Here is a 10,644-nt window from a genome sequence, read left to right on the forward strand (position 1 = left end):
AATTATCTAGCTGTGTGGCCTTGGGCAAGCCACTTAACCCCATTTGCCTTGAAAAAACCTAAGAAAAAACACCTCAGTTCAGTGAAAACCTACTTAGGCTCCCAAATTCCTATGTGATTCCTCAAATATACTTATTTTTATCTTTTATCTGCTTTGGATAAAAATATTCTTATTTATATGCCTATGTATCTCTGTATCTATCTATGTATTCTCTCTCTCTCTCTCTCTCTCTCTCTCTCTCTCTCTCTCTCTCTCTCTCTCCACTTAGCTATCTATCCATCTATTTATCTATCTATATATAAAATCTTAGTGGATTATCTGTTCCTTAATATTGAAAGACATTTTTCACTTAATCATTGTATCTCGAGGCTCTCTGGCGAAGCACCCAGGTCAAAGGGCAAACAATTCTAGCAGTATACATATTTATAACATGATTGCAAATTTCATGGCAGACATTAACATTCAAGTTTCTTGAAATCAGTATTAGATTTGCTCTCTGTTTCCCTAAAGCTTTTCATATTTCAGGAAATAGAAGACACTCAACAAGTTTTTTTTTTGAATGAGTGATTAAAAAAGTTATTTAGTTGAGTTAAGGAAGTAAAAAGTATTTATTTCAAGTTGATGTTGTGTTCTCCAGTGATTAATGATGATTTCCCCTCATTTTTCCAAGGCCTAAAGGTCATTGCAATTCAGAAATGTATAATCTTCTAAGCAAAGAAAAAAGTTATTGAATTAATGGAAAAGTTTAATCACACTGTGACTGAGTTCATCCTGTTAGGTTTCACCCAGGATCCAATGATGCAACAGATGCTATTTGTGTTTTTCCTTATTGTGTACTCTGTGACGGTGATGGGGAACATCACTCTGATAGTTTTAATTTGTACAGACTCCCGGCTACACACCCCCATGTATTTCTTCATTGGGAACCTGTCTTTTCTGGATCTCTGGTATTCCACTGTTTATACCCCCAAAATCATGGTGACCTGTATTTCTGAGGACAAGAGCATCTCCTTTGCTGGATGTGTGGCTCAGTTCTTCTTCTCAGGTGCACTGGCATATACTGAATGCTTCCTGTTGGCTTCCATGGCATATGACCGCTACATGGCCATCTCCAAACCACTGCTTTATGCACAGATCATGTCCCCAAAGATCTGTGTGGGTCTTGTTGCAGCTTCATATCTTGGAGCTTTCACTAACGTTGCCATCATTACACATGAAACATTCATCATGCCCTTCTGTGGAGATAATGTAATTGATGATTTCTTCTGTGACCTTCCACCCCTTGTGAAGCTTGCATGTGACATCAAGGACAGTTACCATATTTTGCTCTATTTCCTCTTGGCTTCTAATGTCATAACACCCACTGTCTTCATCCTAGCCTCATATCTCTTCATCATTTTTGCCATCTTGAGGATTCGCTCAACCCAGGGCCGACTCAAAGCCTTCTCTACTTGCTCCTCCCATTTGATCTCTGTCACCTTGTATTACGGTTCTATCCTATACATTTATTCTCGCCCAAGTTCCAGCTATTCTTTAGAACGTGACAAAATCGTCTCCACATTCTATACTGTGGTCTTCCCCATGTTGAATCCCATGATTTACAGTCTGAGGAACAAAGATGTGAAAGAAGCTCTGAAGAAACTCTTCAAAATATCAGCTTCCTAATTTGGAAACAAGTTTTCTGTCATCTGAAACCCTTAGTAATTTGTTATTTTTTTTCAAAAATTAAAATTAATCTATAATTAGTCTTCTCATTAATAACTATCTATTATAAATTCAGCTTATAAAAATAAGTCTTATTTATAACAAGACTGAAATGGAATTAGTGACTAGCCAAAAGCATAACTTTAAAAATTAGTGCTATATATATATGTAAAATTCCTTGTGAAGAATCTCTTCCCTGTATGTCATGTAATTTTCTAGGAATCATCTTCCAATCATATATCCCATATATCATATCCCAATCCAATCATATCCTAAACTGTAGGATAATGTTTCTTGAAAACAGTTAACTATTAAATGAATGAAATAGTGGATCTGTGAACTCGTCCGAACTTTCTGGAGAGCAATTTGGAATTACACCCAAAGCACAACAAAAATGTGCATACCTGTTGATCCAGCAATACCACTACTGGGTCTATACCCTGAAGAGATTATGAAGTATAAAAACATCACTTGTACAAAAATATTCATAGCAGCACTGTTTGTGGTAGCAAAGAATTGTAAATTGACTGACTATCCATCAATTGGGGAATGACTGAACAAATTGTGGTATATAAGTTATGGAATACGATTGTTTAATTAGAAACCAGAAGGGATGGGAATTCAGAGAAGACTGGAGAGGTTTGCTTGAACTGATACTTAGCAAGATGAGCAGAACCAGAAGAACATTGTAACCTAACAGCAACATGGGGGTGATGATCAACCTTAATGGACTTGCTCATTCCATCAGTGCAACAATCAGGCACAATTTGGGGCTGTCTATGATAGAGAATGTCATCTGTATCTTGAGAAAGAATTGTGGAGTTTGAACAAAAGCTAAAGACTATTACCTTTAATCTAAAAACTGTTATTTTATTATGTAATTCTGCTGTACCTCATACTTTATGTTTCTTTCTTAAGAATATGATTCCTCTCTCATCACATTCAACTTAGATCAATGCAGACCATGGAAACAATGTAAAGACTAACTTCTGTGGGGGTGGTGGGGGAAGGGAAGCAAAATTGGGGAAAACCTGTAAAATTCAAAATAAATAAAATCTTTCAAAAATGAATGAAATACTGAGCTGCTCTTAGATTTCTAAGTACCATTTTCATAATAACCTTTGCTGAACAACAACTTTGATATCTAAATCTTTTTTAGCATGTTTGTTTTATTTTGTATTTCTACTGCTTCATGCATATATATGTAGGTGCACACATATGTAAATATATGTGTGTGTCTGTGTGTGTGTGTGTAAGGGTCATATACATGGTGCAATTGATAAAGCAGTAGATTCAGAATGGGAGCTTGAATCCAACCTCAGGCATTTGATACTAGTTGTGTTACCTTGGACAAGTCACTTAACCCGGATTGTCTCACATTCATGTCCAGTTGTCTTGATTCATATCTGACCACTGGACCTAGATTACTTTGAAGGAGAAAGTGAGATTGGTGATTTAGCATACTATCCCTTCACTGAAATTTAATTCATAAGATTGTTTTGGCATTACCTCCCTGATGTCATGGTGTCATGGTCTTCTTTCAATATGAAAGACAAAAATCATCATATGTGTCTAAGTTCCTCCCATCCACTCTTGTCAGAGAGCAATATAATACAAGTTATTTATATATATGTATAACTATATTAAAGATATTTTCATATTAACTCTGTTGTGAAGGAAGAAGCTGAGGGAAAGGGAAATCTGGCATGAGGAAAAAAAACATAAAACAAAAAAAATTTAAAAAGTTGAAAACAGTAAGATTTGGTCTTCATTTATACTCCATGCTTACATATCTGGATGTGACTGGTAATTTTCATCACATGACCTTCAAAATAGCCTTTGAGGCAATTTACAGATGAGGAGATCAAAGCAATCCATAGTCAAATGAAAAATTGCTCTAAATCATTACTTATTAGAGAAATGCAAATTAAAGCTTCTCTGAGGTACCACCTCACACCTCTCAGACTGACCAATATGACCAGAAAGGATAATGTTCATTGTTGGAAGGGTTGTGGGAAATCTGGGACACTATTACACTGTTGGTGGAGCTGTGAACTCATCCAACCCTTCTGGAGAGCTATTTGGAACTACGCCCAAAGGGCAACAGAAATGTGCATACCCTTTGACCCAGCAATACTACGACTGGGTCTATACCCTGAAGAGATGATGAAAAGGGCAAAAACATCACTGGTACAAAAATATTCATAGCAGCCCTGTTTGTGGTGGTAAAGAATTAGAAATCAAGTAAATGTCCTTCAATTGGGGAATGGCTTATCAAACTGTGGTATATGTATGTCACAGAACCCTATTGTTCTATTAGAAACCAGGAGGGATGGGAATTCAGTGAAGCCTGGAGGGATTTGCATGAACTGATGCTGAGTGAGATGAGCAGAACCAGAACACTGTCCACTCTAACAGCAACATGGGGGTGATGATCAGGCTTGATGGACTTCCTCATTCCATCAGTGCAACAACCAGAGACAATTTGGGGCTGTCTTCAATGGAGAATACCATCTGTATGCAGAGAAAGAACTGTGGAGTTTGAACAAAGACCAAGGACTACTAACTTTAATTTAGAAAAAAAAAACTGACATCTTATTGTCTGATCTTGCTATCTCTTATACTTTATGCTTCTTCCTTAAGGATGTGATTTCTCTCTCATCATACTCAATTTGGATCAATGTATACCATGGAAACAATGTAAATACTGGCAAATTGCCTTCTGTGGGGGGTGGGGGGAGGGAAGAAAGACTAGGGAAAAAATTCTAAAACTCAAAATAAATAAAATCTTTAAAAAAACAAAAGCAAAATAGCCTTTGAGTATTGTATTGCTGAGAAAAGCAATTCCGTCAAGGTTCATCATCACATAGTGTTACTGTTAACATGCATAGCTTTCTCTTGGTTCTGCTCACTTCACTCAGCATCAGATCCTGCAAGTCTTTCCAGACATTTCTGATATCTGGCTTCCCATAAATTCTTACAGGACAATAGTAGTCCATCACATTCATATACCACAATTTGTTCATCATTTACCAAAGGCTGGGAATAACCTTAATTCCCAGTCCTTTGCCACTATAAAAAAGAAGTTACAAATATTTTTCACGGCTTTTCCCCCCCCCTTTCTTATGATCTCATTGTGATTCAAACCTAGAAGTGGTACTGCTGGACAAGGGTTAAGTGATTTTATTTCTTTGAGTGCAGTTGCAAATTGATCTCCAGAAGAATTGTATCAGTTCATAATTCCATCAACTATACATTCATATACCAGTTTTCCCACATCTCTCCAACATTAAACAATTTCCTTTTTAATAATTTTTACCCATCAGATAATGATGATGTGCTACTCCAGAGTTGGTTTTATCTGCCTTTCTCTAATCAATAAAGATTTAAAGCATTTTTTTCTTATGACTATTAATAGCTTTAATTTCTTCATCCGAAAACTGTCTGCTCAAATCCTTTGACCATTTATCAACTGGGGAATGACTTATAACCTCATAAAATTTGACTCTGTTCTCTCTATATTTTTTTAATTAAAAAATGTTTTAGGTTTTTTGCAAGGCAATGGGGTTAAGTGGCTTGCCCAAGGCCACACAACTAGGTAATTATCAAGTGTCTGAGGTCAAATTTGAACTCAGCTCGTCCTGACTCCAGGGCCGGTGCTCTATCTGCTGAGCCACCTGACCACCCCATTCTCTATATATTTTAGATATTAGTTCTTTATCAGAAACATCAATTGTCAAAATTATTTCCCACTTTTCTTCTTTCCCTTTAATCTTGGTTGTATTGGTTTGGGGAAAACCCCTTTTTTATTTAATGTGATAAAAACTATCTAGTTTGCATTTTATAATGTTCTCTATCCCTTCTTTGGTCATAAATTCCTCTCTTTTCATAGATTTGGCAGATAAAGTAGCTATTATTCTTTTAGCTGACTTAGAATATCACCTTTTATGTGTAAATACCATACTCACTTTGATGTTATCTTGCTATAGGGTGTGAGATGTTGGTCTATGCCCAGTATGTGCCGTACTCTCTTCCAGTTTTTCCAGCAGGTTTTACTGAAGAGTGAGTTCTTCTCCCAGAAACTGAAATCTTTGAGTTTATTAGACAGTAGTTTACTTAAATAATTTTCCACTGTTTCTTATACAGCTAATCTATCGACTTCTACCCACTTCTATCCACTTCTTTATTTCTTAGATAGTGTTGATAATTTTCACTCCATAATATAGTTATGGATCTGGTACATCTAGTCCATCTTACTTTGCAATTTTTCTTTAATTACTTTGATATTTTTGTTCTTTTATTCCTTGATATGAATTTTGTTACTTTTTCCTAATGCAATGAATTAATTTTTGGTAATTTGATAGATATGACACTGAATAAGTAATGTAATTAGGATCAAATTGTCATTTTTGTTATATTAGCTCAGCCTACCAATGAGCAATTGACATTTGTCCAATTACTTAGATCTGATTTTCTTTGTGTGATAGGTGTTTTGTAATTATTTTCATATAGTTTCCAGATTTGTCTTGGGAGGTTAAATTCCTAGTATTTTATGTCTACAATTAAGTGAAATTTCTCCTTCATTATCTTGGTACTGTGCTTTGTTGGTAATATATAGAAATGCTATTGATTTATGATGGTTTATTTTATATTCTACAGCTAAAGTTGCTAATTATTTCAAGTAGTTTTTACTGGATTTTCTAGGATTCAATGTATAACATGTTATCTTCTGCAAAGAGTGAGTTCCTCATTGCCTATTCTAATTAATTCAATTTCTTTTTTTATTCCTCAATATTTCTAATATAGTACTGCATAATGGTGGGGAAATGGTGAACCTTGTTTTACCCTTGATATTATTGGCAATGCTTCTAACTTATTCCCAGTATGTATAATGTTTAGTGATAGTTTTAATTAGATGCTGTTTATCATTTTAAAGAAAATTCCATGTATTGCTGTGCTTGTTCTTACCTTCAAAGTAGTTTTCCACCTACATAGCTTTCTCTGATTTTTTTCTTACTCATTGTGGAATCTTCTAGTCCAAAGTTCTTGGGTTGGTGGAGGGGCCTGCTCACACCAGAGAAAATTAGCAACCTGCTTCCAGGGCTATTGCTCTATCCATTGTGCCACCAAGCTGCCTGTTTTCTGTATTTTCCATTTTATTCTCCCTCTTCATGTACACATTTGGAATTTTCTTGGCAATGGTCACACAGATAAGTTTCTGAGATTGTATATGAACTTAAGAAGAAGAAGAAGAAGACTTTTTCTGACTCCTGGTCTAACCGATAGCACATAGAATTTGACAATTAGAAAGGATTTTAGAGTTTTGAAACCTTCAAGTTTCTTCCCTGATATCTCTGTACAATTTTGTTAGTTTGAATAGTAATTAAAACAAATAAACAAAATTACATTTTAATTTTAGTAAACTGTACCTGAAATTTCATAGCTTTTAGTTATGTCTTTAGGCAACAGGACACAGAAGTATGAGTAATACTTATGACTTTGTCACCAATAGACCTTATGGATATTTTCATATAGCATACAAGTTGTTACAAAATGGCATTTATAATTCAATATTACCTTAAAATCACTGCACTTAGACTCATTGTAGACATTTTAAAATACTACTTTTGAAATACTTGAATATAACTGCATTTTCAAATAATTGATTTCCTTTGTAATCCTATGTATTTTATTGATACAAAATCGGAAAAACACTATGAGAAGATAGTTCATGAGCTTCTTCAGATCAGCAGTTGAGGTTTATTGCACAAGAAATGCTAACCTATAATTTAATACACATTTGTTGTTTGACATATCAGAATTCTTTGATCAGTTAGTAATAGTTAATCTCCCAAGATCACATATTTATAATAGCAGACATGGAACTAAATTTGTGAATTTTCATTGTGGTGTTTCTTACCATGTTCTGTTTTGTTTTCCATAAAGGGTTAGGATCAAGGTGTCTTTCTAAGCTAGGATGGTCCTTAGAATATGAAGGACTCCAAGAGAGGAAGCCTCTTTCAGAGGTTCAGTAACACTTTACCAGTCCTTAAGACCATTTGCTAATTATCTTTATAACTATAGTTATGTTAAATGAAGTCAATGAGTATTAATTAAGCACCTACATCATTTCAGGCACTGTACTAAGTATTGCCATTAAGCCTAAATTCTGTAATAAAATATCTGGAAATACAAAAGAGTTTGAGCTACATTTACTTTATTAGCATTTAGTTTGGGTTACATACCATGGCTAAATGTTTCCATGAAGAAGATATTCTCTAATAAGAAAGAAAATAAATCTTATACATTTTATCTAGTAAGAGGTAGTAAGAGATTAGTGGATAGAGCCTGAGTTTAGAATCAGAAAGACATTAGTTCAAATCCAACATTTATAAAGTTCCTAGTCATGTGACCTTGAGTACATCCCTTAAACTTTGATTGTAGTTGGAGAAAGAAATGGCAAATCATTCATATGCCTTTGCCAGAAAAACCTCATGGACAGAGGACATATGCCCATGGGGTCAGAAAGACTCAAACACAACTGAAATGACAACAATAACAAACATTGTTTCAGATGTTTTGCTCAGATTTGGGAATAGAAGGGAAAAAATGGTTTACTCTCTGAGGTAGGTCTTATTCCATTTAGAGAAACAGCCAGAACAATAACTATGTATCTAGAAGATAGATTCAATGTAAATGGGAGGAAATTTCAGAGGGAAAACTCTAAAGGGAAAGAGGGGAGTAAGGAATGTCTTATGTGGGAGAAGGGATTTGAACTGGTGCCAACCTTTAGAGATCTCTTGAACACGATGACTTTGTGAAGTCATCAACCGTTGAAGTCATCAACCATTGTGTCCTCCATGTCTAGTACATTGTGCTTAGACCACTTTTTCAATTTGATTAAAGAAATGCTACAGACAGAAAAGACAGGAAGGAACCACATTTTCAATTAAGGCAGCATATGAGACTGGAAATTATCGCATAGAATAAGATTTTTACATCATTATTACCAAGTAGATTGATACTACTTCAGACCTTGTCCTTTTAGGCAAAGCAAGAGTCAAACAGATTTTCTCTGGAACTCCCTATGGGACAATGTTTCCATATGGTCCCAGGGGGAAGGGAGGGAAATTCTCCAGGTGCTCCAGCATAAAAACAGAGAAAGATAAAAGTACTTTATTTCTAGACTTGGGAATAATTTCTATATATTCTATATTTCTATATTCTAAGAAGGTGTCTGAGTTCTTTTCAGATTGTAGAAATGGCAAATCGTGAGAATAAGTGACTTGGAACTAGGATAAATGAGTTGGGATTTTAACCCCAGCTCTTTGTCTAGTCCCAGAACATTTTCTAATACGCAACTGGAAATTTCCATTGGTCCCACTGGGATCTGGTCTGTATGAGATTAAGCAATTCACTTTATTAAAACTGGACTCAGTTTCCTCATTTTCCAATTTTCCAATTTGTATTAAAAATACTTATGTTAGCCTACCCCATATAGCCACTGTGAGGAACAAAGGTATTGTGTGTATAAAACAATTTGTAATTTACTGCTTCTGAGAATTATTCTGACATTTAGAAATGCTTACATTGAGGTGGCAACACGATGGATAGACAGCATGTTGGATCAAGAGGCAGGAAGACCTGAGTTCAAATTTTGAATTATACATTTTATGTGTGACTCTAGACAAGTCACTTAACTTTATTTGCTTCAGCTTCTTCATCTATAAAATGAGCTGGAGAAGAAAATGGCAAACCACTTCAGTATCTTTGCCAAGAAAACCCAAATGGAGGTATAAGGAATTGAATATGAGCAAAGTGAGTAAATTTTCTTTCTTTCTTTCTTTCTTTCTTTCTTTCTTTCTTTCTTTCTTAGATTTTTGTAAGGCAATGGGGTTAAGTGGCTTGCCCAAGGCCACACAGCTAGGTAAATATTAAGTGTTTGAGGCTATATTTGAACTCAGGTCCTCCTGACTCCAGGGCTGGTGCTCTATCCATTGCACCACCTGGGAGTTTCTTATATAAAGGTGCTTAAAAATCTCTTTTAGATCACGATAGAATCGTATCTTGCTTGTGGTCCTTTGTACAGTAGCAGTAGCTAGACACTGTTTTCTTGCTTGTTTGAATTGCTTTTGGTTCCACCTCATCACATACTTCTATAATCATAGTATCAGAGAATTAGATATGAACCAAATTGAATTAAGATCTGAATCTACATTGATATACAATTCAAAGATCTCAGTTGGCCTCAGTCTATTCTCTCATTTACAGAAGAGAAGACAGGGCAGAGAAAGAGGATAAGTCACTTGCTGAAGTTCACTAAGTTGGTGAGTGTCTGAGGAAAGATTTGAACTTAAGAAGTACATTCCAACATTTTAGCCTCTCTGACACATACCTGCCTGAACATCTTCATGCCTGTTTAAAAGGATCAACATAAAGTTCAAGTAAATGCCTCCCCCAAAAAACCTGCTTTATGGGAGCTTTTGTGAAGATAAAATAAAATCACATATGTAAGCAACCAAAGTTTTGTTTGGGGGAAGTTATTATAATGATTAATGATGCATAAATTTCAATAACAAATGGAGCTGCTTAAATGAGAATATCCTCTACCAAACCAGAGTCAAAAATCAGGGCTGAAGCACTTCATTTGATGTAGCAAGTGATTGGTATAAAGTATGCATTCTCTGCAATTTGGGAGGCTTGATTTGAACTCAGGAAGATGAGTCTTCATGTCTCCAGACCCTGCATTCTGTCTATGCCACAACCTAGCTGCACAAGCCATTCAGTAATGGTACTCCAACCACTATGCCAACATATAACATGCAAGTTGATGATGATCATCGTAATCATTTTAGGACAGAATTTCACTAGTTTGAATTCTCCTCAATTGGTGAGAGGGATAAGTTCAAGCATGAAGTCTATATGATGTAATGCAAAAAA

General features: G+C 35.3%; 1 protein-coding gene across 1 annotated transcript; it reads left to right on the plus strand.

Annotated features, from left to right (window-relative positions):
• The first annotated feature begins 735 nt into the window (after positions 1 to 735).
• Positions 736 to 1,665, plus strand: LOC141516796 (olfactory receptor 9G19-like). The gene has a single exon (XM_074227770.1). The coding sequence runs from the start codon at positions 736 to 738 to the stop codon at positions 1,663 to 1,665; it is 930 nt and encodes a 309-aa protein (XP_074083871.1).
• The last annotated feature ends 8,979 nt before the right edge of the window (positions 1,666 to 10,644 follow it).

Source organism: Macrotis lagotis, chromosome 3 (assembly GCF_037893015.1).
Source record: "Macrotis lagotis isolate mMagLag1 chromosome 3, bilby.v1.9.chrom.fasta, whole genome shotgun sequence".
Taxonomy (NCBI): domain Eukaryota; kingdom Metazoa; phylum Chordata; class Mammalia; order Peramelemorphia; family Peramelidae; genus Macrotis; species Macrotis lagotis.